Genomic DNA, 27,998 nt, shown 5'->3' with positions numbered 1-27,998 from the left:
GTCTAAAAACAGACACCAACGATAACTCACCCTCCTGGGGACTCCAATGGCTCTTATCCAAGGGCGGGAAGGGATCACGGGAAGTGCTCTGCCTGAGGCATCCAGAAGCCAGCCCTGCCACCGACTTGTATCAAAACCTTCAAGTCCCAGAATCCTCCGGGCCTGTTTCCTCAGTTACAGAATCAGGTGGTTTCACCCGAAGGGCCCCTTTAGAACTAAGGTTCCACCATTTGGATTGACAAGGTGACAGTGAAGACAGTTCCGTGGTCTGTGCTGGAGGTTGTGCTTTCTGGGGGTCTGAAAAAGTAAACTAACTGTGACATTTCAACGGTATGTCATCCCAGATGCCTAAGAACAATGGACGGGGCTCACTTAAGGTAAAGATTGGTCTTTCCTAAGACAGCTAAGGCCTGGAACAACCTACGATCCTGTTACGAATTGATGGTCAGACTTCGGCACTGAGCGGAGGGGGCCTGCTTGTCCTCTGGGTCTCTCTGGAGGGAGAAAAACAGCCGTTCCCGGGCCCCGGTAGCTGGGAAGGTCCCAATTCTCGTAACGCGTTTCCTGACAAAAGCACTTGGGAAACCGCCAAGGCTCCACACTTCGGTCCATACGTCAGAGGGAATTTTCGAGGAAAGGAGCGAGTCGTCAACGCTGCTTCGCCACCACCTTCTAGCCGGTTTATAAAACCGCTGCAGAGGGGCCGCCCCGGCCGCTCGGCCACAGCCGCCCCCGCCGCGGCCACTCCGGCCCCGCCGCGGCTGGAGCTGTGCGCCTGCGCGGACCGCCCCCCCGGCCGCACTGTGCAGGCGCCGCAAGCGTTTCCGGTACCTCAGCCCCGCCCTCTGGGCTTCGCTCCGCCTCCCGCGCCCTTCGGAGCCTGTTCGCGTCGACTGACCAGAGTCCGCGAATTCTCCGCTCCACGCCCGTCGGAACTGCCCCGACCCCAGGTAAGGGGCAGCGGGAGCGAGCTCCTGGCCCTGTGGGAGCCTCGCAGCGGCCTGGAACCCGCGGGGGCAATGAGGCGGGGGCTTAGGCCGCGGGGCCCGGCGTCTGAGGGCAGGCGGGTCTCCCTGCCCGGCCTCCGGGAGGGGGCGGGGGATCCCCGTTCTCCGTAGGACCCGCCGAGCTCCTGGATCCCCATACAGATCGTTTCTCTCAAAATTTTCGAGCTCCCAGCCTCTCCCAATGCCCGAATTCAGCGCTCCTTCTCCTGCGCTTCCATAGCCCTATTTGCACCTCTCCGGTGGCCATTTATCACAGTCTGTAAAACTGGTGAGGGGAATGCGCTCTCCCTCCGCCGGCGTCGTGAGAGACCACTGCTTTCTTTGGCTTCTGGAATAGGTCCCTGCGTACGGTGAGCGCTCGTACGACGTTTGGTTTCGGTCTGGGGCGGCCTTCGGTCCTTCAGTGATCGGGGGCTCTGAGGCACGAGAGGAAACCCGTCCCCCGAGTCCCTCAGGAGTCCGCCTCTCGAGTGCCCCCGGCCCCTAAGTCAAAATCGCACGTATTGTGGAAGCTTGCATGTAGCACCTTTCACGTTCAACTACCACCCCTCTGGTCCCGGCGGCTGCACGTCGTTGGATGCCTGTGGCAAGAGGGCTTGTCTGCGTGTCGCTTTCGTCTTCCACGGTAAAGAAGACTCTTCTTAGGGCTTTCTGGAGACTCAGGTGCGTTTGTGGGCATTAATTGCTGAGACGGGTTCCTGGCCCGGCGTAGGTGCTCAGTCAAGATGAGCTGTTTTTACTGCTTCTGGACGTGATGTGCATTACCTCTCTTCCCTTCCTCTCGGAAGCGCCTCCGTTTCTCTCTTGAGGACCAGAAAAGGGTCGGATTGGTTTGTTTCTGGCCCCAACCTGGTACTTAGGACACTGCTGGGGACATAGTAGGCGCTGAGTCAGTTGTACCTTGGACTCGGCTTATGAAGTCATCTGCTGCACTGCAGCTGTGGAACCTGCCTTTACCTACCTCAACTCATTGCCTAAATTACCTCGATTAGCCTGGTTTTCACCGAACCTTCTTGGTTTTGGGTAGGCTCTGTGTATTCAGGTATATAAAAACAAAGGAGAGGCTATCAGGAGGATGTTTTGGCTGTTAAGAGTGTGGGTGCGACGGGCTGCTTTCTATCCCAAAGTATTAAGAGAATTTCTGAGTTTAATTCATCTACTTATCCCAATTTAAGGAGTGGATCATCTTGGAAAAATTAAAACTATTACGTGGAGGGAAAGTGGCAGTATTTCAATCTAGTTGGCTAATCCTATGCTGAGACAAATTCTGCATAAAGAGGTTTAAAATGGTCTATTGATGAGGCTGGGACCTGGAATTGGAACCTGTCTCTGCACATTGTGGAGGGTGTGGTGACCTTGTTGGAGCACCTGGTATCGCTGGGTTGGGTAATGAGAGCAATTAGAAGCTGGATGAATCACAGTCTTGAAAACTGACCCTGAACAAGGAACTGAAATTCTCACTGTAGAAATACTTTCAGGCTCTAGGGCCAAGAATTGAAAGCATATGTACATGGTTCCAAGTTCAGGGGATGCTAACTGGTGTGTACTTTTGGGGATAGTTCAAGAGCCTTAGGTCAAAGGAAGAAAAGGAACTAACTTAGTATCTATTTTGGGCTGGGCTTTGTAACACTTTGATATGTTATCTCATTTAATCCTCATCCCAACAGCTTTGGGATATCAGTAATATGCCCATTTTGCAGGTGAAAAAAATGAGATTTAGAGATATTGAATGACTTGCCCAGGGTCTTATAGCTAGTATGTGTCAAAGCCAGGTTCCCTTGGGCCCAGAGCCTATAGCTAACCAAACATCAGAATGACTGTACTCAGAGTGATAGGTAAAGAAAGGAGTTTGGGGTAAGGGGATTTCCTGGAATCATGCTCTACTATAAATTATCTCTCTTTCTCAGTGCTGGACAATAAAAGGTCATCAGTAGAAACTTGTTAAATTTAATGTCACCACCTTTTTTTTGTCCCTTTTTCTCCTCTCTTCCTTCATTAAGACAAAAGTTTTCAGATTTCACTTAAATACTAATCACAGTTTAGAAATTATAATTATCACCCTATGACAGAAGGTATCTTTTTCTTGGTACAAAATTCAAGCTTTCACTGATATGTGGTATATAAATCAAAAACAACAAAAGAACAAGACAAATGAGAAACAAAAACTCATAGACACAGACAATAGTTTAGTGGTTACCAGAAGGTAAGGTGGGTGGGGAGTGGGAGATGAAGGTAAGGGGGATCAAATATATGGTGATGGAAGGAGAACTGACTCTGGGTGGTGAACACACAGTGGGATTTATAGATGATGTAATACAGAATTGTACACCTGAAATCTGTAATTTTACTAACAATTGTCACCCCAATAAATAAAAGAAAAAAAAGAAAAAAAAATTCAAGCTGTTCTTCATTCACTGAGTTTGATGAATACAGGCTGTGTTTACTGGGTGGCTTATAAATTTGACAGATATGAGTGCTCTCTTGGCCTACACACTTAAAATAGCCACATGATTGTAAAAGAATTACAGGTCTGAGTGTATATCCAAATATGGAGTTGAATGATATAACGAAATTAGAAATGCAATTTTAGAATTATACCATTGTGTAAATGTTTACCTCTTTTGAAGGCTTTGCTACATTAAGTTTTATGAAAAAAATGAGATTTAGAGATATTGAATGACCTGCCCAGGGTCTCATAGCTAGTATGTGTCAAAGCCAGGTTCCCTTGGGCCCTTATAAAACTGAATTGAAGAATGAGAAAGCCTTTGTCTGCACCTGTTTTTGTTAACTGAAATATGTGCTTTTGTTGAATATAGATTTCACATTAAATTATTAATTTGCAGACCAATTTTGTTTCAGTTAACACATGAGCTTATAAAGTGTGGTTTTGAACTAAATTGCTTTTAATTAAGGAGATATTTGTGATACCACTTTATTTTGAGTAACTGAGTAAAACCTGTTGTGATGGGTAAGCATCTGATATCAGAGATAAAGAGAGAATCATGCATTGAGTGTCTGAAAGTTTATTTTTTTAAAAACAAATTAAGCAGTCTCATTTGAATTTATTTGAAAAAAATTTCCAATTTCCAATTACAGTCTTTTTCTTTATTTGTGAGTTGCCATTTGCTGTCTAGAACAAGCAAAAGTAAAAAATTTAAGTGACCTAAATGTCTTCACCCTTAGAATAAAATGTGAAACACTGACATTTCTCTTCCAGTTCAAGATATCGGGTGTTAAATAAGGGTGCACTTATCTCTTTTTGACCTTTGGGTTCCTTTACAACAATTAGCAGAGACATTTCTTCTGCTTTCTACTGAGATTGACTTCTGCTTTGTCTGCTGAACTTTCATTGTTCACTTTACAACCTTCTGGTGACCCTTCCATTCATTTCCTACTTGCATCAGAATTCCTATCTCACATGTTAGTCTCAACGCTAGGTTAACATGACTTGTACGTAAGTGTATTGAAATTTCAGTGTTGTGAGAGTGCCTCTTAGAAAGCATTAAATTAAGTACTTGTTTGAAAAAATTTCTTATTTCAGGTAATGGTTGCTTCTTCATTCAGGTAATGGATCTAGATTTGGGTGCCTATAAATTAGAGGATTTTATTTGATTTTTAATTTAATGATGTTTCATGGATTTCTGCTTTCATTTAATAACAATAAAGAGCTTAAAGAGTAATAAAACAAACATTTGCATACTCTTTGTCTACATTCACCAGTTGTTAACATTTTGCCACATTTGCTCTTTATCTACTTGTTATACTGAAGGATTGAAAATAAGTTACAGAAGACATCATGACATTTCACTCCTAACCACTTCATCATCTTTATCTCCTAAGACTTAGGACATTCTCCTACCTACGGGCAAACTATTATCATAGTTAAAAAACTAAAAATAATTCTGTATTATTATGTAATATGTAGCCCAGATTCAAATTTTCCCTATTGTATGAAATACACCTTTTATGAATATTTTTAAAATACAGATTACAATCAAGTTTCTATATCAAATTTGATTTTCATAGTTCTTTTAATCTAGAACACCGTCCCCCTCCCATTGCCTTCTTCTAATAGTCCAGGCCAGTTGTTTTGTAGGATGGTACACATTCTGGTTTTAACTGTTTATTTTTCCCTTTCATGTTCTTTAATTCCACGCCCCTTTATTCCCTCTACACTGTAAAATTAGGTCTGGATCGTGATTGGATTTAGAGTAAATATGTTTGACATAAATACTTCACAGCTATGTTGGCCATATTACGAGGTTTCTCCAGGATAGTCCTGTGACCTGTTGTCAGAGCATAATTATTAATAGTGCCCCTTTTTGTTCTCTTAAAAGCATTGTGGTCTGAATGATAAATTAAGTGGTCACTATTTATAAGTGATGATGTCTACCTCATGTTGCCTCCCGTCAGGAGGCCCATCAGATTATATTGTTCCACTATTTATGATACTAAGTTTTACCATTCGGTTAAGGTGGTTACTACCAGATGTCTTTTACTGTAAAGGCATGTTTTTCCCTTTGTAATTAGTGATCTATGGGATGATCACTTGGGACTGTGTGAATATCCTGTACCCCAGCAATCTTTAACCCATGGTGTTAGTCTTTTGATGATCCTTGACAATACATTGGTGGTTACTGTACTAGTTGTACTTAAATGATTACGTTTTAACATTGAGATTGATTCTTTTTTAGTAGGAGAAGCGTGTTTATTTATCCCCAAACATTTCAAGATCCCCAGACAACTTAAATATTGGTTTCCTGCCATTTTAAATGCTTTTTTCTGTTTGCTCATTACAGCTTTCTATCCTTTGAAAACACTAAGAATAATGTCCCTGCATCAATTTTTACTAGAGCCAATCACCTGTCATGCCTGGAACAGGGATCGTACCCGTAAGTATGTTGTTAACTTTGCACCTTTATTTTGGTACCTTTGATCCTTTTATTTTTTATAAGATTTTTATTGGGGAAGGGGAACAGGACTTTATTGCGGAACAATGTGTACTTCCAGGACTTTTATTTTTCTCCCAAGTCCAGTTGTTGTCCTTTCAGTCTTAGTTGTGGAGGGTGCAGCTCAGCTCTAGGACCAGTTGGAGGGGGCGCAGTTGCAGGAGCTCTAACCACCTGAGCTACCGGGCTGGCCCAATCCTTTTAGATTTAAGCACTTTCAGGGGTCACATATTTCATTGTCACATGGAAAAAGGACAGATATAGGTTCAGAAGGGAACTGGGTCAGTCCTTTGGTTTACAGATACAGAAACTGCTGCCTAGTGGTCGCACATCAAGTGTACGTCAGAGCCATTGCTAGCACCCAAGCATTCCGGTTCCTTGTCCACTTCTTTTTCTGCAGTACCACTTGGAAGACAGTTCAAATCAGAGACATCTTTCATTGGCCCTAAGAACCCAGTGTCTGGAATAGTTATGCTGTAACGCCACACTTATGCAGCATTTAGTCAGAATTCTAGAACTTAGAAATAAGCTGTTTCAGAAACATAGTGTTTTTCCTGAGGTACTGAGAGCAGTACTAACAAGTATTCACTCTGTTATTCATAACAAGTTTGAGTTTCTGGTTTTCTAGCTCCAGCAAACTAGAAAGAAATGGAGAAGACTCTTAGAAGTAGACACAGTACAGCAAACAACATGGCAGATAATACGACAGGAGGAGGCAAAAAAAAGTTTAGAAACAGAAGTGTAGTGCTATGTCCATGAGTTACTTCAAAAAGTTGAATTATATTCACTATTTTTTTAAATAAGGTATAATTATATAGAACTAAGATAGTTCACATGACATAAAATTCATCCTTTTAAAGAATACAATTCTTTAGTAGTTTTTAATATATTCACAGTTATGCAATAATTATCTGCTTTCACAATATTTTCATCACTCCAAAAGAGAAACTATATCTGTTAGCAGTCACTTCCACTTTTCCTCGAAACTTCCAGCCCTAGGCAACTACTATCTACTCTCTGTCTCAGTGGGTTTGCCTATTCTGGACATTTTGTATAAATGGAATCATACAATATGTGGCTTCTTGTATCTAGCTTCTTTCACTGAGCATAATGGTTTCAAGGGTCACCGTGTTGTAACATGTATCAGTGCTTCGTCCCTCTTTGTGGCTGAATAACATTGTGTAGAGATACCTCGTTTTGTGTATTCATTAGTAGGTAATCATTTGGGTTTCCATTTTTGGGCTATGTGAAAGCTGCTGCTATGAACATTCACGTACAAGTTTTTGTGTGGACATGTTTTCACTTCTTTTGAGTGTATACCTAGAAGTTGAATTGCTGGGTCATATGGTAACTATGTTGAACATTTTGAGGAACCACCAGACTATTTTCCAAAGTGACCACACTGTTTTACATTCTCACTAGCAATACATGAGGGTTCAGAATTCTCAGCATCCTCATCAACACTTATTATCTGTGTTTTTGGTTATAGCCGTGTGTATCCTAGGGGGTATAAAATAGTATTTCATTATAGTTTTGATTTGCATTTTCCTGATGACTAATGATGCTGAGGATCTTTTCACATGCTTGTTGGCTTTTTGTATGCCTTCTTTGGAGAAATGTCTATTCAGATCCTTTGCCCATTTTTTAAAATGGGTTATTTGTCTTTTTATTATTGAGCTGTGAGAGTTCTTTATATATTCTGGATATAAGTCCCTTATCAGATAAATGATTTAGAAAATCTTCTCCCATTCTGAGGGATGTCTTTTCACTTTCTTGATAGTGTCCTTTGAAGCACAAAAGTCTTTAATTTTGAAAATGTCCTTTCTATTTATTTTTTCTTTTGTTGCTTATGCGTCTGCTGTTTTGTCTATGAAACCATTGCCTACTTTGAGGTTACAAGGATGTATACCTATGTTTCTTTCTAAGAGTCTTATAGTTTTAGCTCTTATATTTAGGTCTTAGATCCTTTTTGAGTTAATTTTTGTATATGGTGTGAGGTAGGGGCCCTACTTCATCTTTTTGCATGTGGATATCCAATTGTCCCAGCACCATTTGTTGAAGACTGTTCTTTTCCCATTGAATTATCTTGGCACCTTTGTCATAGTCAATTGAATGTAAATGTGAAGGTTTATTAGACTTTCAATTGTATTCCATTGATCTTGATGTTTCTGTTAGTGCTGGGACCACACAGTCTTGCTAACTGTGGCTTTGTAGTAAGTTTTGAAATTGGGAACTGTAGGTTCCAACTTTGCACTTCTTTCTCAAGATTGTTTTGGCTCTTCTGGGTCTCTTTCATTTCCATACGAATTTCAGGTCAGCTTATTAATTTCTTCAAAGAAGCCAGCTGAGATTTTGATAGGGATTTCTTTGAATCTCTAGACTCACTATTTTTTAAAAAGCAGTTCAGACATGGTTCACTCTTATTTTTAAATAAATCCTTGGTACATAAACAGTACCAAGGATTTATTTAAAATTTTTGTTGAATGAAGTGAAAACCTAGATATGAGCCTCTGTATTGTGTATTTGAAAATATGTGACATGCAAGGTGGTGAGTCGAGCTTCATAGTTGAGTTTTCTATATCTTCTGTCTTTACTTTATCCTATCTAAAAATAGGTTTTTGGATTATTTCCAATTATTTTTAATAGAAATGCAAATTATCATTGTCCTCATTTAAACTACTTAAAAACTCAGTGTAAATCTATGTAATTTTACTAACAAATGTCACCCCAATAAATTTAAAAAAAAAAAACCTCAGTGTATTAAGTCAAATTTTTTGTTATGCCACGTTATAATTTAAAATTTATACCGTTTTCCAGGTTTAACTTTGGATTTGGCTTTTGAAATAAATCCCCATATGCATCTTAGAAATTTAGAGAAACAAGTAACTTTTCCAGAAAGCACTGAAAGTCTTAGGATTTTAGAGTTAAATGTTTATCTAGCTCTGCAGTTCATCCATAAAACAGATGTTGCTCTCTTAAGGAGGGGAGGAAAGGTGATGTGATTAATAGGTGGGGAAACTATTAAATGATTGACCAAAAGTTTGAATTATAGATCTTAATTTTAATTTTAAGAAATCAGTTTTTTTAAAAAATAGGTGAACCAGAAAGGGGAAAAAAAACCAATGTGAGTTCAAAAAAATCCATCATATAGATATGTATATTCTTAATATTTTGGATTGGTCCAAGAGATTTCTATTGAATTTTATTTTGTGATTTATATGGGCTTTATTATAAAGGACAACTTGGACGTAGTTTATCAGCAGAATCAAGTTTTTTTGATAAACTGTGGTGGTTTCAACCTGGGTCCAGGATAGCAGTAATGAGAGCCTATGAAGTATTTTCAGCATTTCAGAAAGTCTAACTGAAATTAAATATTCATCACTAATGTACAGATGAGCTAAAATGTCAAGTATCTTTACTATGGGTTAAAATTACAGTTGGCCCTTGAACAATACAAGGGTTAGGGGTACTGATCCCCTGTGCAGTTGAAAATTCATATATATCTCTTGACTCCCCAAAAACTTAGCCATAGTCAACCTTCGGTATACAAGGGGGAGTGGTTCCCGAGCCCCCTCGGGTAACAAAATTCAAGGATGCTCAAGTGCCTTTTAGCAAATGGCATAGAGCAGTGCATGTAGTCAGCCCTCTACATCTGCAGACTGAAAATACTGTTTGCAAGCCACAGTTGGTTGAATCCATGGATATGAAACCCGTGGATATGACGGTCTGACTGTTTATTGAAAAATATCCTCATATAAGTGGACCTGCACAGTTCAAACTTACGCTGTTCAAGCGTCAACTGTATATCAGCTAAGTATAGTAATACCGTTTATTTCTTACTGGTTAGAAGTTTTCATTGACATTTTTATGTGTCTCTGATAAAATGAATTTTTAAACTTGGTTTTTCTACAAAACATTTTAAAATATGAGGTCCAAGTAGAGGTAAAAATAATAAAAGAAATTTTTCAGGGATGAATATTGAAAACCATTTTTTGAAACAGCTTTTCTATTCTTTCAATCTATTTTAAAATGCCAACTGTAACATAGTCTTTCTTTCAGAGATTGTTTCAAGTTCAAGTATTAACTATTGACTTTTTTCGCCAGAGATTGCCCTGAGCCCTAATAATCACGAAGTCCACATCTATAAGAAGAACGGGAGCCAGTGGGTGAAAGTTCATGAACTCAAGGAGCACAATGGACACATCACAGGTAAAGGAAGATACTGAGCTGAGGACAGTGTTTCCACACTTAGCACCCTTTCATTGAAATAGCCTGATAAAGTAAGTCTGCCATATATTTAAAGTTGTGCAGCATTTACTGAGTTTTCTTTAGGAAATAGCCTAACAGTAATACCAATTTTTAAGTGCTGCTTTTAGCTCAGTTGGTACACACCACTCTACAAGTATTTTGGAAAACACTGAACCTACGAGGACTAAAGAGCTTAGATTAGGAGATAAGATGTGAAAGAGAAAACTGGACAGCATGTTAGCCAAGCTATGTTCCCAATTGCTAAGGGAGCTCAGTGTCTTTTAAAAGCTTTCTGTATGATGTTTTTTGGGGCAAGGAAGACATTTCAAAATACACCCACGATTAACAACTAATCTTTTTTCCTGTGCCAGAAAACTTAGGACACAAAGAATATTCTAGATGATGGTAAAGTCCCCTCTCACCACCGGTCCTGTTCCTCTTCCCCAGATGGCAGTCTATAATTTAGTGTGACATTATCTCCGTCCATTTTAAATAATTTTACAGACATGTATATATTCATAAGCAATCTTTACTACTATTGGCTAGTATTTTTAAGTGCTTCATAAATGGCATCATACCATACATCTTTTGCATCTTGCTTTTGCATTCCACATTGTTTCTGGTTTCTACTTAATGTTGGTGTATCTAGATCAAGTTTATTCCTTTTAACTGCTGTTGGGCATTTCATACCTCATTTATTCTTTCCTCCATTGAAGGCCATTTATGTTTTTTCCAGTTATTCCATTGAAGTGCTAAATCGAGCATTCCTGTGCAGATCTCTTTGTACATGTGTGAATGTTCATATCTGGTAGACTTGTACCTCGGGAGCATGCACATCTTCCACTTTGCTAGGAATCATCAGATGGCCTTCATCCCATCAGTCTTGTACGTGTCTTAACACAGAATTGATATGGTCAGACTGTCTGATGAGTGAAAGGTGGTATCTCTATATGTTGCATTTTCCTGATGAATAGAAAGGTTGAGCATATTTTTAGATGTTTATTAGCCATCTGGGTGTGGGTGTGTGTGTGTGTGTGACTTTACTATTTATAATTCCTGTCCTTTTTTCCATTGAGTTTTTTTTTTCTTATTGATTGTGGAAGACTGGATCTTAAAGCATTGTCTCTGAGGCAGATTCCTCCATGTACATTAACTTTTGTCTTTGGCAAAGACTGTCAATGGCTAGACGGATAGAGATGGCAAGCAGAGCAGTGCTGAGTCTTACTAAGTGAGTGTCAAATAATGAAGGAGAAGAAGAGGGAAAAACGGAGAATTTTTTCAATGATTTTCAGAATTTAGTGAACCAAATTGTGATACTAAATTTCAGGAGAATATATTGTTTTGTTAAGTCACGTCTGACCTTTAAAAAAAACCATAGTCACTTATTGCTTTTTTCAGAAAGAGCTCTTGTTCTTTTATCCTTACTACTATAGTTTCTTTTTTATCCTATTTTCTAGCAGAGTTGATTCAACCTCTTGCTTTAAATAATTTGGCCACGCACATAAAAACTTATTCTCCATAACTTTTCAATTACAGACTTCTCACTGCAGTCTTGGGTTTCCCTTCCCTTCTCCTCACAATGACGTTTGCATTGAGAGGGACAGCAAAGGAACTAATCCTGATTTTTTTTTTTTTTTGAGACCCTGGAATTTTGCTTTTAATCCCCTAACATACTGATTAGCTTAAAGATAGCCTTCCCCCAGATCAGAGAAAAACAGCATGTTTTGACCTTCTGCTCCCTTTACATTCTATTCCCCAGCAAAAACTTGTGACCATCCCTTCTCACTTTTACCAGGATTTCTGTGTGATGCTAGTGAGTACCCATAGTCTATTAACTATGTATTACCGAACCAGCACCAGAGATATCATTTCTATTTTTGTTGTTGTTGCTTTCCCACGACCTTATTTCTGTTAGATTTGGACTGTTTAAGTCCATTGCCAGTGTCCTTATGGCCTAAAAATAAGAACACTCATATTTTAAATTGGAATTTCAGCATTAGGAAATACTTTTAAATGAGAAAGGGCTAAGATGAAAGACCAAAGAACTAGTCAAAAGAGTGAAATATATAGTTGGGTTTTTTTTCTCCCCTGCTTCTTTTTTGGAATTTTTTGAACTTGGGCCTGTTTTCTGTCCAAATGCCCAAAGATTTTTTCTTTTTAGTTCTGAAAAAAAAAACTAAAGCTGTTGTTGGAAAAATCTAAATATAACTCTGTGGCAGGAGAACAAGGATCAAACGTATTTTCTCAGAAAGATAACAAATACCAGGGGAAAAATTATCTTCTGAAGCTTTTCTAGAAGAAAAGACTAGTCAGTACTACAGAGAAAAAGAGCATGACAAACATCAAAAGGGTATCAGTCAGTCCTGGTGTTTTTTTCTGAGTTTATTATTTTGTGTTAAATGTTTAATCACTGTCTCTTTTTTAAAGAACATTTTACTATGGACAGTTTTAAACAATAACGAAAATAGACAATAATGTAATGAGCCACTGGATAGCCATCACCCAGATTCAACAATTTTCAACTCACAGCCAATCTTGTTCTCAACTCACTTCCTTTCTGTAGTATTTTGAAGCACATCCTAGCAATTGTGTCATTTCGTATTTCAGTTAGTATCTCTAAAAGATAAGGACTCTTCAATAATAACCAATACAATAGTCTTTCTTAATTGGGAGCCTAATAAGGTACACATGTGGTTGTGATTAGTTGATGTATCTCTAAAGTCTTTCATTTATAGGTTCTGTTTCTTCTCTTTTTCTTTGCAATTTATTTGTTAAGAAAATTGAGAAATCGGGTTGTTTGTCCCATAGTGTTTTCTGGATTTTACTGATTGCAAGCCCATACTTCTCTGTCCTCTGTATTTCCTGTAAATTGCTAGTTGAAGGTAGGTGATGGTAGGGCCTTTCATTGACGAGGCACATAATGTCTAGTTCTCTTTCTTTCTGTGATGTTAGCATCTGTTGAAGATCAGTGCCCATATCCATTAATTTAGTTACAGCTACAACATGGTGATATTTTAAATCTATCATTTCTTCTCTATTAGCTGAATATATTTATAAAAGACGCTTACCTTCACCTGATGCTTGGTTACACTGAGATATAGTTAGTACAGGAAAGACAAGATAGATTCTTGATTCCCTTCCTTTCCTTTCAAGTCTTCTGATGTCAGGAAAACAGGAAAAAATATGCAAAGCTAAATTAGTAAGAGATGAAAATTTGTCTTTTACTGAATATTTACTCTTCCCATTTCTCTTTTGTAACAAGTATGTGTCTAAAGAGCTAAAAGCTAATGTCATCTGAAATAGTTTGAGGTTATGACTATGGTTTTACAGCTTCCATATTCAAATGAAAGATGTAGTTACCAAAGTAAGCTTAGAACTGTAAAACCAAGCAGAAAGCAGCTCCTTGTATTTTTCTTAAAGGCTAATGATCTATTCATTTTTTTTTTAAGCACCTCAAATAAGTATCTCAAGGATTCTTAAAAAACACATATGTATTTGGAGTGGTGATCATATGGAATAAGGGATAAAATTTGAGATTGTCAAAATCATACAAAATCACTGAGCGTTCTCATTACAAGGCGGCATTCTGATATTAGAGGATATAATAGTTTTCTATTGCAACAAATCCTGTAAACTTAGCAGCTTAAACCAAAACACATGTATCATCTCACAGTTTTTATGGGTCCAGAGTCTGGGCCTGGCTTATCTGGGACTCTGCTTAGGGTCTCACAAGCTATAAACAATGTGTCACTCAGGGATGAGTTCTCATCAGAGGCTTGACCAGAGAAGGATCCACATCCAAGCTCCTTCAGGTTATTGGCAAAAGAATTAATTTCCTTGCAACTGTAAGATCCATGGCAGCTTGCTTCCTCAAAGCTAGCAAAGGAGAAAGCATGTGAGTGTCTTTAGGAAGACAGGTACCACACTCTTATGTAATCTTGTCCAGTAATCATGTACATCTCATCCCCATCCCCTTTCCAGCATTCCATTAGTTCAAATCGAGTCACAGGTCCTGCCCACACCCATAGGGAAGGGACCACACAGAGGCATGAACACCAGCAGGCCGGGTCGCAGGGACTGCCCAGCACAATAATTTCAAAAACTTGCTTCCTATTGTTAATAAGCTTGTAACCAAGTTAGGAAAACAAGACATAAAAATAACAATATTTTGCATCACAGTTCTTTAGAATTTATCAGAGATAATTTTAACCGTAGCAAAAAGGTATATCCCTGAATATTTATTCCAATTTTATCTAACAAAATGTTCAACAATGGGATATTTGGGGGAAATTATTATAAGATCAATATTCTGAAATAATGTATAACCACTGCTAACGTATAAAAAGCAGGAGAAAATGTTTGCCATAATAATAACTGGGGGGAGCAATGTGTATGGACATAAAGAACAGGGGCATGACTTTATTGACTTTTTGCATGTCCCACTGTGACGTTTGTCTCATAACAATGTTGGTATTGCTTTTGTAGTGAAAACTCAAATTTTAAATCTCAGTAAAGAGGGCTGCAAAACACATCACTTAGAATACACTCCCCCATATATTTTTCCCTTCGGTGGTACAAATAATTGAGCTGACATTTCCTGTAGGTGAATGAATGAACTCTTCATACTGCTAAGTCACTGATTTATGACTAATGGAGCCTTTCATTTACTCGTATATTCATCTTACTTTTTTCCATATAAATGTTAAGAATGTTGATTACTAATTTTTAGGGAGATATCTACAATAAAAATTTATTAGTAATATTTCTATATGAAATTGTATTTCTATATAAAAATACCTCATCAATAGCTATAAAATGGCTTGAGTCATAGCAGCTTTTACCCCTTGTATATAACAAACTGACCTTGACTTTGGGGTCCTTCACAGAAGCACCAAACAAGTAAAAGTCTGGTAAAATAGAAAAATAAACCTTACATTTAGATACATATTTAGGTCTTTTCCTAGTGTAGGTACAAAGATACTCAAGGACTCTGTCATAGAACCTATATCATACCGAAAAGGTATTTAAGTTAGTTTATAGGCAGTGACCTTCAGAAGAATATATAATGAATTATAATTTATATTTTCCCATTTATACACTGAAGATTATTTTTATTTACCCTTTATTTTTCATTTGGATGTCATGCAGCAGACTTTCAGTTAATATCATTGAATGAGATGTGTTAATGAATGAAGAATACAGGTACTTTCAGACCCCCCAAAAAAAAAATCTAAGAGGGAAGAAAAAGGTCTTCAGCCCTGGTATCTTTAGAAACCTGTGAACAGGTGGAAAGAATGTTCCCACTTAGTTTTGTAACCTTCACAATTATAAAATAGCTCTGTTCTGCCTGGCCTCACAGAGGATCCTGAGTTACAGAACTTTGTAGAGAAAATCCTTGCCTTTGTGTGTGTGAGGTGGTGATCAGGACCATATCTGTCCCCGCCATGCCAGTGCCCACCTGCCTATGCCATGTCAGTTGTCACTGGCCCAGGCAAAGCAGGTGATGCCACATCTCACTTGCAGGTATCGACTGGGCTCCCAAGAGCGACCGCATTGTCACTTGCGGGGCAGACCGCAATGCCTATGTCTGGAGTCAGAAAGATGGTGTCTGGAAGCCAACCCTGGTAATCCTGAGGATTAATCGTGCAGCCACTTTTGTCAAGTGGTCCCCACTAGAGAATAAATTTGCTGTGGGAAGTGGAGCACGACTCATTTCCGTTTGTTACTTCGAGTCCGAAAATGACTGGTGAGCAACATCTGAGTGATTTATTTGTCTCTATAGAATCATACATTTTGACCACGGTGATCTTGGTGATTTCTTGAGGCACTCGGTGAAGGCTTACCTGTAACTTCAGTTTTTCCTCATCTGGAGATTTTTTCGTTCCCTCTGAGCATTTTTCCTTCTTATGTGTACATTGAGTCATACCTCACATCTTTCTCACATTACTATAGGGCAGTGGTTTCCGTGTTCTGATCTGCTAATTTGTTTATTCTGTTAGGTGTTAATACTCTTCTGCCTCTGTACTGTCCAAATTGCTGTTATTATGATACGTATATAAATTATAAACTTGAAAGATTCCCAGTGTCCTGAGGAATAATTTTTTTCCTCACCATCTCTATCCATTTAAAATATGTAGGATTCATACAGATTAACAATGTTCTCCTTTCTTTAGAGTTTGCTAACCAAATATGTGCCTTGATATAATGTTTTATTTGTTTAAACCATTGAAATAAAAATTGACGAGGATCTTGGAAATATAATCAACCTATTATTATACTACTCTTTTCATAAATCACTTGTAGCTGAGCCGGTAAAACAGAGGTTTATTTTATAGCTAAGTAACTTTAACTACTGCTTCCTGTTTACTTTGATAAGAAAATGACTTTGCTCTATCTGGTACGCATTCAGAAAGGGTTGTAAATACAATTCAACATGGAATTGTCATTTAGTACAAAACTGGCAGTGTATTTGCACTAAAAAGAAAGTACACATTACTCTTTGTGTTAGTGTACTGTTTGCTTTCTGTTGAAACAGTGAAAGGAAGGGATTGTCATTACGTTTTGTGATTTAGTGAACCCTCAAATTTTGATTCTTTGAAAAGAAAGTAAATTTGCAGCAAGATTGAATTATGAATTTAAGATGTACATTTTTCTTTGAAGCATGTGTAAAATTAAAACTAACAAAATGTTGCCTGTTAAAAATCATTTAGAAGGCTCGCTGGAATGGATAGGTGAGAAACAACTTTTCTACCTAGGTAACCCTCAATGTCAGTAATTGTTTACATTTTTATTCACTAAAATATAGTCTCAACTGTAGGTAAATTGGACTTTAATACAAAGAATTGTCATTTGAACAAGCTGTGTGTTCAGAGGAGTTTCTCAGCTTTGGAACAATATTTCAATAGTACTTTAAAACAACCTCTAAAAGCCTTTAAATTAGCTACCTTATTAAACAAGGCAGAATATTGTCTATTGAATATTTTCAAAATACTCAGTATTCTTTCAAAATATTCAAATACATTTTTTAAATATTGAATATTTTCAGAATGAAATTTTTCAGATAGTTTTCTAAGAAAAAGATTCTATAGAAAAATAATTTAGCATTCAAGGAAGGATTTTTGACACAATATTAAGTCTCTCATCGTGATTGGTTTTTAAGTAGCAGTTTAGGGGCAGATATTGGTTAGTTAAGCCAGAATAATGACTGATCTTAGAATAAATACACTCTTTAAGTGGAGCTAGAAAATGAGTTAAAGGCTAATCTCCAACAAGAGGTTCTGCTAATTTCTTGGTTGTGATTTCTCTGTGAAAAAAGTTAAAAAGAATTTGCAACTTCTGGAAACTTAGCATTGAAAACTTAGAAAGGCAATTAATCTATCTTACAACCCAACCTAACCCAAAATGAAATAACAAATCACTGCATATTTATTAATAAAAATTCAAGTGATTTCAAACCTCAATTTGTATTTCAAAGATTAAAGTCACACATAATCTGAAATTCCATGGGACAGTACCAGTTAATCCATAAATACACTTACTAATGAAGGTTCCTGATAGCCGGTCAAGTTCAGAACCAGTTGCCCTGATGAGAATGTCAAACCCTAAAAGACAGGAAAACAGAAGGGACTGGGTATGGTTCTTCCTCTCTTCCTTTAGAAATGTACCTTCTCTCTGGCAGGAGACCTGGTAACCACATAAGAAACATGCATTGGTGTTTTTACCTGACACATTTGTAGGTTATTTGGGGGCTGTTGTATGGATAAACTAAAATGGATTTTCTCCTTTTGTAGGTGGGTAAGCAAGCACATTAAAAAGCCAATTCGTTCCACGGTCCTCAGCTTGGATTGGCATCCCAACAATGTTTTGCTGGCAGCAGGATCATGTGATTTCAAATGCAGGTGGGAACAAATGAGAATTTGTGGTCAGACTTGAGCTGTTTGTTGTTCGTGTTTCAACAAATATTTTTAAGGTTCCTTTTCTTTGCAAGATACTACGCTAGGCACCGTGAGGGACTCAAGAGATGAAAGGAGCTTGTGATCTAGAAAAGGAGCTAAGTAAGTACATACTGAGTACAAACTGAGGTAGACAGCAGTGGACTTGGAGGTGTGGTAGAAGGGAGAGGCAGGGGTGGGGACAGGGAGGGTTTCCTTTGGCAGAACATCCGCGGTTTCGAGTGGGGCTATAGTGTTCTCCCCAACCCCACTACACTGTTACTTCTTATTTCATTACCCAGGCAGCAGACTCAGCAAATTCCAGAGTGAAACTCAGGTTAATAAAGCGTAATTAGCTGAACAGTGCACACTGCTGAGTTACTCCTTTTCAGTTAAAGCTTTGTCTTTGTTGTGATCATGAGGCTAGAAGAACACAGCCACGCAGCTAAGAGCTTTAAGGATCGTACAGTGTAATTGCTTTTTAAAGTTCTTTATCAGCAGGCTTTTTTTTCTCTTAGACGAAAGAAAAGCAAATAAATGTTGCTTCATGCTGCCTGTATGGTGGGTTGGGAGATAGGATGCGTCTTTCTTTAGTAGGCTACTTGGGAAATTTCCAGAAAAACCTGCCTACGGTGTTTTTGTTTTTTGAGCCTTTTTTTTTTTTTTTTTAATATACGTGTGGGAATTTGGCAATGGAAGGGGATACACTAGTGTCAAGGCACTTTTGGGGGAAATACTGGTTCTTAAGAACCAGTGTAACAGTACAGATAAATAGACATTTTCTAGAGTTTTTCATATTCAGGAGTTTTGCTGTTTGTGACTTATTACGCGAGTCATTCTAGCTCCCTTAGAAGATGGAAATAGTGGTACTGATCCGTACCACCTGGATCATCAGGCTATTTCTGAGAATCTGGTTGTGAAAATGGGTTCCAGTTCTTCTGCTAATAATCATTTCCAGAAATAAACTTTGCTTTGACTTGTAGTCCTGTGGGTAGGAGTCTGTTCCGTTGGCACCCTTCAGTTGGCAGCAGAGAATCACCTGTCTTTCCAGGACTGAGGACTAAAGCCGTGGCCATTGTGATGCTGATTTAAAGCACAGCTATTCTAAGGTCACATCATCTGCCCTCCGCCTGCTAGTGCCCTGCCTCTTCCAGAGCTGCTGCTGCCACTGTCATTTACCAGCTCACTTAGGGAGTCTTTAGGTTCAGAAGTTTTAGAAGAGAAACTTTACAAAGTAGAAATAACATTGGAGGGCAAAAGGGAATAAAAGGATAGATTCCCAGCTGTTTTTCATCCCTTTTGCTTCTCACCTCTGGGTCAAGGAATTAGAGGAAGAGACAGCAGGCTGTTATGGACCCACCTTCATCGCACACTATACCTGCCACAAAGACTGGACAGTGGGCCTGAGGGTAGAGTGAGCCCAGCCCTCTGCCTGACAGTGCTAGGGAAAGCCTGCCTGCTTTCCCTCCCCGTGGGAGGGCCACGGCTTTCCTTGGCTTTCTCTGTGGATGTCCCTTTCTTTAATTGGGTTCATACCATTGGTTTATTGCAGAGTAGCAAATAGTTTCCTTTCAGCCTACCCTACTGTGGGCTTCTTGGAATACTGTGTCAAGAATGATGGTGAAGTAGACAAGAAAGAATGCTGTGCTCATTTAGCCAGATCTCCCATGGGTAAGGGAGGGCAGGGCAACACGATTCTCCCCTAGAATGTACACTCCAGAAGGGAAGGGCTTTTGTGTCCGTTACTTCTAGAACTGCGCCCCTAGAGCAGTGCCTGACGAATCGTAAGTGCTCTATGAACATCCTTTGATTGAGGATGGATTTGCCAAACTTGGATTGGCCTCTAGGGCAGCCTAGTACCATTCTGTGTTGTAAGAGATTCGTGTATCTGAACTTGTCTGTCATTTTGCTCTTCACAAGTCGCTCTCTTTGCATTCTAGGACACTTGACGGCAGCTGTCTGTGACCTATTTCTATATACATATATTTTCATTTCCCTTTTCCTTCTCTCCCTGCCCCTTAAACTGCAGAGTGTTTTCTGCATACATTAAAGAAGTGGATGAAAAGCCAGCCAGTACGCCCTGGGGCAGCAAGATGCCTTTTGGTCAGCTGATGTCAGAATTTGGTGGCAGTGGCACTGGTGGCTGGGTGCACGGCGTCAGCTTCTCTGCCAGTGGGAGCCGCCTGGCCTGGGTCAGCCACGACAGCACCGTGTCCGTTGCTGATGCCTCAAAAAGCATGCAGTGAGTGTTTACCTTTTGTGTAGTTAAGGAGTGGGGCGGGATCTCTCGTCAGCTGGGCTAAGGCTGCCCTTCCCTGGGTACAAGTGCAGGAATCAAGCATAAGAATCTGACCCAGACTGAGGACAGCCTTTAAAGTCAGAGACACACGTTGAGATTGTCCATTTGGGGACATTTTAAAGACTTAGGTCTCACTTCCAGAAGCATTCCTTAATGGAAGTGCTGATGGTGATTTCTTTGAAGGACCCTCCTGATTTGCTGCTGATAAGAGTTCCTTCAAATAGCCAGTTTAGTCTGTTACTCTTGAATTCCTTACAACACGTAAATGTCACCCACCAGCCTTAAATAGGTGGTATGTTCCTGCTCTGTGTAGTCAGGGAACAATGACTCCATTACGTTGGAACTTCGTTCAGTAATTCTTGAAACCTGGAAGCCAGTTCCTCTGGTGTATGCTGGAAAAACTAATTGCGGTGACTTGTTTGTGTGTGGGGTGCCTGCTCAGCCTTACGGGAGTATTAGGCATCTTATCAGACGTCACAGTTCATATTTGTTCATCATCCGTTGGAGGAAGAGAGGTGATTGGAATCCTGTCCTCTTATGAGTCTTCTTTCCTGGTGCAGCTAAAGGTAACCCACCTTTAAAGGTTTCCTGGCTTGTCAATCTGTGTGCCAAGAACCGGCCGTTTCAGGTGACTCTGACTCCTCCCGCACAGTGACAACAGAGTGACACTTCAAAGAGGATATTTGATTCCTAATGGATTGAATTGTTTTTTTTAATTTTGTTTCTTTAAAACACCCCCGATATAAATGATACAGTCTTGTAGATTTCTATACATATGTAGGTACTTATATAGCTTTTAATTTTTAACACAAATGGTATTATGCTGTACATTTTGTACAGTAATTTGCCTTTTGTCATTCAATAATGTTTTGACGTTATAGTTACTTGATTTGTGTACAATTGTAATGCATAATGACCTCCTACCATGTTTCCCTGAAAATAAGACCTAGCCGAACCATCAGCTCTAATGCTTCTTTTGGAACAAAAATTAACATGAGACCCAGTCTTATTTTAATATAATGTAAGACCGGGTCTTATATAATAATAATATAATATGATGTGATGTAATTCAATGTAATATAATATAATTAATATAATATGTAATACCGGGTCTTATATTAATTTTTACTCCAAAAACCACATTAGAGCTGACGGTCTGGCTAGGTCTTGTTTTCAGGGAAACACGGTAGCATATGCTTATTACAAGCCGCTGTCTACCCTTGTGTTGATTTATATTTGGCTTTTATGATCCTTCAAGTCACATTATGTCCTCCATCTTTCCCCTTCTCAAATATAAATATTTCATGTATTAAAAGCCAAGTATGCCACAGTAAGTCTTTAAGATGAGGTGTTAGGCAAATATATGGTGATGGAAGGAGAACTGACTCTGGGTGGTGAACACCCAATGGGATTTATAGATGATGTAATACAGAATTGTACACCTGAAATCTATGTAACTTTACTAGCAATTGTCACCCCAATAAATTAAAAAAAAAAACTGAATAGACAAAAAAATAAGAAATGCAAAGATTTTAATAAAAGAGTATTCAAAAAAAAAAAAAAGATGAGGTAGTAGGACTTCAGTCCAGTACCACTGGTATTGATGGAGGAAGTGGGGGGTGTCTCTTAAAGACATAATTTTCAAAACGCATCATCTTTTATATGAAGTTATTCATCAACCAATGTGTTTGCCTACCTTATCTGTGTAAGTGCTTGGCCAGGTGCTGAGGCAGGTAACTACTAAGCTACATACTCAGTATACGTGCTGCATCTACGTATGTGTGCATACCCACACCTACTACGTGTGAGCTCCTGGCTGGCTAAGGCTGTGCCTCGTTCATCAGCAGCCCTAGCTCCTAACCCAGTGCCTGGCAGAGGAAAGAGACCAGGCTCTGGTGACTGTCAGTAACCCCAGCCCTCTAGACGCCCGCGGTGAGCACAGGCGAGGAAAGAATAGCAGAATAAGGGGTTCAGTCGTGACTGATAGTGAAAACTCTAGGAGGTCAGAGAAAAGAGAAGCCACTTTAGGCTGACATGGTCCAGGAACACGTCACAGAGGTGATTTGATCGGAGCTGAACTTCCAAGACAAGGGAACTCTGGACAAGCAAGAGGAGCAGAGACAACGTGTGGGCCAAGGAGCATGGGAGCAAAGGCAGCGATGGGAAAGGGCCTGCTGGGGACCAAGCTGTAGGCCAGTTTGTCATGAGTTGGGGGGCCTCAGAGGGGAGCAGAGCGCAGGCAGAAGAAAGCTGAAGGCCTCAGAGTCTGCAGGTTACCTCAGGGCCGTCTCCTGCTTGAGATTCCTGAAAGCCTAGGTCGTGGGGCTCCCTTTAAACATAAGTAGTCGTTTATACTGGGGAAGCCTCTAACAGAATGGTTCTTTGTCATCTTCTGTGTCTGTAAAGAAGCTGAGTGGTCTGCTTTATCTCCGTTTGACAAGTATTCTTGTGTTCAGGGTCTCAACTCTGAAAACAGAGTTCCTGCCCCTGCTGAGTGTATCGTTTGTCTCGGAGAACAGCGTTGTTGCTGCTGTAAGTATTTCTCTCCATCTTTACTTGTCCACTGTCTGTAATTCTCTGGGACAGGGACAGTGTGTGCTCTGCCTTTGTGCGCTAGCCTTTTAGAGGAGATGCCTGTAACGGTGCACGTGCTGCTGAGGGGCCAGTGGGTGGGTAGGCATGCCCTGCAGGCCTGACTGATCCCCTGTTTCAGGGCCATGACTGCTGCCCAATGCTGTTCAACTACGACGACCGTGGCTACTTGACTTTCGTCTCCAAGCTAGACATTCCAAAGCAGAGCATCCAGCGCAACATGTCTGCCATGGAACGCTTCCGCAACATGGACAAGAGGGCCACGACCGAGGACCGCAACACAGCCTTGGAGACCTTGCACCAGAATAGCATCACGTAGGTGCCCCCGGCCACCGGAGGCCCTGCATGCCATCTGTAGCCAGGGCCCTGGCCATCTGTAGAAAAGTGTTTTGGGTGACCAGGATTCCCTTCCTCCCCTCTCTGTTTCCTGACTGTGTCTCTGAGTTCTGTGTACTACAGGCGCAGACATCCCTTTAGGGATGGGCGCACGAAGTTGGTAGTTTCTCAACTGCAGGCTCCTATTTTCAGCTCATGATAGACAGTGAAGCACCCCAGCTAGTCATTCTGTTCGTCAGGCTGGAGGAGGTGGTATGAGGCATCCCACGTGAGGAGGCCGATCGTATCGCTTTCGCAAAACCTCGATTGGGAGTGAATGCAGACCTTCCTGAATGTCATGTTCCTCTGGTAGTGAACACATGACAGGAAGATTTGTCATACTCTGTTTGGAAAGGTACTTCTAGCTAATCATTTCAACCATGGATATCAAGTAATGTATACGAGTAAGATCATTTGATTAGGGAAACAATTCCTTAGCATCATGCTGACAAGTTTCTTTCCTTATTTTTCATCAGGCATGTGTGATTATATAAGAACTGTGTTGTCCAGAAAGCCTGATTTTTTTTTTAACTTTTATTTATTTAAGTGTGTTTTTCCAGGACCCATAGCTCCAAGTCAAGTAGTTGTTTCAGTCTAGTTGTGGAGGGCGCAGATCACAGTGGCCCGTGTGGGGATTGAACCGGCAATCTTGTTGTTAAGAGCACCGTGCTCTAACCAACTGAGCTAACCAGCCTTCCCTGGAAAGCTTGATTTTTTAAAACCTAGAAGAGAAATGCAATATGTTTTTGATACTTTACTGTATTCAAAGTTAGATACCATAGGATTTTCTCTTTTCGACTAGACCTTGGTGATGATGGCAGGAAGAAGAATGGAAACCTCTTGACTTCCTCTTTGAGAAAATTACTAAATTCAGGTTGTGCTTTTCATCATATTCAGTGGAAAGGGCCACTGGACTTAAAATAGGCTGAAAATGTGCTCTGTTGAAAAGTAACAACTTTTGAAGGTATAGCAAAACTTTCCCCACCCTTTTCAAGTTTCTCTGTCTTGAATGACTTTCAGAATTATTTCTTGTGAATTTTTCTTAAGCTCCTCTGCAGAGTATGAACAGCAGACCCTTGCAGGTTGACTTTTATTTGCAGGTGTTAGGTCCTCTTTGCCCCAGAGCAGGGTCAGTAAACTCTCTCTAAGGCAACATTTGGGCAATATTTTAGGTTCTAAGGGGCTGTACTGTCTCCATTGCAAGCTCTGCCATTGTGGTACAAAAGCTGCTATGGGCAATATGTAAATGCAGGAGCGTGGATATGTTTTATAAAACTTTATAGACACTGAAATTTGAATTTCACATAATTTTCACATTATGAAGTAATTTTTTTCCCAACCATTTAAAATTGTAAAAGACATTCTGAGCTCACAGGCTATATACAGATACAGGTGGTACGTGCCATCCCCTACCCTAGAGGGAATGTCCTAGACATTTCAGAGGAGAACGGAAAACACTGTCTAAGTTAGAGAATTGATTTTCTTGAAACTTTCTCAGATAATTATGTTGAGACAAGTTGTTTCATTCATCTGTTCCTCTGCTTTGCCTGGTTGGAATCCTGTGGCATGTCTGACTGTTGCTAACATTTATGATGATTAATCTCAAATGCAAGAGATCTCTTGGCTTATGTGCCCCGGCTGTTGGAGAGTGATTTGGGATTTTTCTTTGGAGCCAGTTGGATTCAGCCATGCTTCATCATGCCTGTAGTAAAAAAAAAAGTTTCCATTTCAGTCATGGCTGCGGTCCAGCCCACACCCTGCTCTGGGCGAATTGCATGCTGTGTGGCCTGGATTGTCCTGTTTCTCCATGTCACTAATTAATGCAGAGTCTTAACCTTTCCCTCTTTTAAGTCTTGTCTTTTCTGGACATCTGGTAATAAAATGCATCTGCATATTTTCTGAGTCAGATTGCTACAGCCTAATATTGATAAACAGTATTCAGAACTTGATAGACAATTTCCTTCAAATGCCCTTACACCATGAGGAAGGCAGGGCTCACTTCTACCACATACCTTACAATCTCTCGTTTTTGCTTTTTTTCAGTCAAGTATCTATTTATGAGGTGGACAAGCAAGATTGTCGCAAATTTTGCACTACTGGCATCGATGGAGCCATGACAATTTGGGATTTCAAGGTATTGTCTACCTTTCAGAACAAATCTTATTTATGTTAAAACATTTCCTGTGAGAAAAATGTTTCCCGTTTCTTGGAACAAAATATTGAATCCAATGCAAATCAGAAATGTGGGACATTAGACTGTAGTTGTCTTTAAAACCTAAGTCATTAGCGGGAGGAAACCACACTTTCCCAGTGGGAATATGTATTTCTTTCTAGATGTCCGTCTAGTCACTGAGAAAAAGTTGAGTGCTGTTTCTGTAGCAGGTTCTGTGTTGGGGCTCCAGTCTAAGTTTATAGAGATATATTTTTATGGTTTATGCTAATTAATCTAATAAACGTTCACCAAGTGCCTGCTGGGTGCCAAGCATGCTGCCAGGCACTGCGGATGTTGATGGATATTGATGTGAAGGAGACTTTTAGGGGCTTGTGCAGCAGAAGAGAGGAGGGTGAGGGGATTAAGTGGGGTTCCAGAAGAGAAGCCAGTACCTCTGTTTTTACATTGAGGAGTTGGGGGGAGGGGAGCAGGGGTGAAAACTGCCAGCACTGCAGGGAAGAGATTAGACCTGAGCTCTATCTCTAGATGCAGGGGGATTTGGGGACACATGGTTGGGGGTGATGGGCGGGTTGCAAGCATTCAGAGCCAGAGCAAGGAGCCAGAGCAGCACGGAGCTCAGAGAGCACACACTGCATTCGAAGCACTGCCAGTGACTGGGGTTATTGTGTGGGGCCTATAGCAACACAAAGGAACTAGAGAAAAGCTGTGCATGGTCCAGGAGCGCTAGCTGGGCTTTGTCTGCAGACCACTAGGAGCTGTTCCAGAACCGAGTCGGAAGCACCAGCTATAATATGTGGTGGCCTGGGCCACCCAGGGCTCCAGGCAGAGGCCTCTGAGTCCAGTGAACAAGTGAGGATATGAACCCCAGCTGTGGCGGGGGCTGTGGCCAGGAGATTCTGGAGTGCAGAGAGAGTTAGGAGGCCTGACGGGAGGTGGGGGTGGCGGGTGACAGTGAGGGACAAATCCAGGAGGATGCCAGCTTGAGGATTGGGCGGGTGGGAGGCGAGATACGGAACCAGGGAGGAGGAGCAGGGGTACGTCCTGTGTGTAGCTCTGTGAGTTTGCTTCTGGTTGTTAACCTACAAAACAGGTAAACATGTACAGAATTTGCTTCTGTGCATTTCCGTGATGTTTGATTTTTTTTTTTCCCTTTCCTTGGGTCAGTTACATAGTATGGAAAAGCCTCCAGAATATTCTGGAGAAACAAACTGTCTTCCTCTAAAAGTCTCCCCCCTTTTTACCTTCACGTACTTTAAGTCCTGGGTGTCGGGGCTCCTGTGTAGGCAGTTACAGTTCCGCCCTTCATTCCTTGATCCCTCGGGCCACCTCCTTTTCTCTCTCTGTACTGTGTAAGCTAGGGGGTCCCGGTGCAGTTTTCTCTTCAGTCCATCCGTCTTTGAGTACCTGCTGTGTGTTGTGCAGCAGGCTGGCTGCATGGCCTGAAGAAACATGGGAGTACCCGCCGTTAGGGTATCTAGAGTGTGAAGAGGCAAGGGGCATGTGCGTATATGGTCCTCGCCTGTCAGGCCACTGACAGACAGGAGGTATGTGCCCCAGGAACACAGGAGTGTGCCCGGAGCCTGCAGGCGGGTTTGGGGGGCAGGGGAGCACAGCCTGAAGGGCCAGCAGTCCTAGAGGGTCTGTGCCAGGCGGCGCCTGGGAGTGCGTGACTCAGAGATGGTGTAGGGTCAGATTTGGGGGTGCGGGGGCCTCCACCTCAGCCAGGGACAGGTGGGGTAGTGTGGAGCTGTAGAGGAAACGGCAGGATGGACGGTCTTCCGTAACCACCAGTGTTCTTCCTGCCGTTTTCAAGACCTTAGAGTCTTCCATCCAGGGCCTTCGGATAATGTGAAGCTGTGTGAGCCTCCCAGACCCAGCATGACTGACGGACAGACTGCCCCGTCGGCAGCTCCACCATTTGCATGATGGTGCGGAGAGCCAGCCGCAAGGAAACACTGAAGACACGTGTCTCGCAAATGTTGTTTGTGTGTTTTTGTTTGAATATAATTGGTGAACGTGTTGGTTTTTAAAAGCAGCAGTGATTGGATTTTGTTTGTTCTTTTGGTTTTTGTTTTTCTGTTCGTTTTTGTTTTTTTGGTTTGGGTTTTGGTTTTTGCTATTTCATTCCATTCTCGACCAAAGCTTCTGTTTTAGTAGTTTATTATGGAAAATTGTCACACTAACTTAAAAGAAAGGGTGGGGAGATATGTAAATTGCTACAAACAATTAAATAAAAATACTGAAATGTGGTTTTGGTTGTTTCCTTATTTTTTATTTCCACTTTTAGTAGAATAACGGTCAGTTCGTTAGACTAGTTTTTAGGGTAAAATCTTAGATTTTTAGTTTCTTAAATTGAATACAAATGGTTATTCTTCAGCCACAAGAACCATTTGTTTAATGCTAACCCTTTAGCATTGTGGTCCT

At 40.5% G+C, this 27,998-nt stretch overlaps 1 protein-coding gene and 1 long non-coding RNA gene across 3 annotated transcripts in view; one reads left to right on the top strand and one right to left on the bottom strand.

The window, feature by feature from the left end:
- LOC308499806 overlaps positions 1-760 on the bottom strand; it is a 120,627-nt gene extending 119,867 nt beyond the window's left edge. Inside the window, exon 1 of one of the 2 annotated variants that reach the window (XR_013993640.1) lies at positions 31-760. This is a non-coding gene — a long non-coding RNA (uncharacterized lncRNA). The remainder of the gene's footprint in view (positions 1-30) is intronic. The other variant, XR_013993641.1, reaches the window with a different exon arrangement.
- On the top strand, positions 74-27,823 carry ARPC1A (actin related protein 2/3 complex subunit 1A). The gene is made up of 10 exons (XM_081053634.1): positions 74-950; positions 5,807-5,899; positions 10,061-10,165; positions 15,728-15,950; positions 17,995-18,102; positions 20,165-20,377; positions 22,891-22,966; positions 23,148-23,341; positions 25,445-25,535; positions 27,388-27,823. Exons 2-10 carry the CDS (start codon positions 5,836-5,838, stop codon positions 27,424-27,426), a joined length of 1,113 nt encoding a protein of 370 aa, XP_080909760.1. The 5' UTR covers positions 74-950; positions 5,807-5,835; the 3' UTR covers positions 27,427-27,823.
- The last annotated feature ends 175 nt before the right edge of the window (positions 27,824-27,998 follow it).

The sequence above is a fragment of the Rhinolophus hipposideros genome (genome assembly GCF_964194185.1).
Source record: "Rhinolophus hipposideros genome assembly, chromosome: 7".
NCBI lineage: Eukaryota > Metazoa > Chordata > Mammalia > Chiroptera > Rhinolophidae > Rhinolophus > Rhinolophus hipposideros.
The sequence above is the reverse complement of the archived record's forward strand: the minus strand, read 5'-3'. Positions and strand labels throughout refer to the sequence as shown.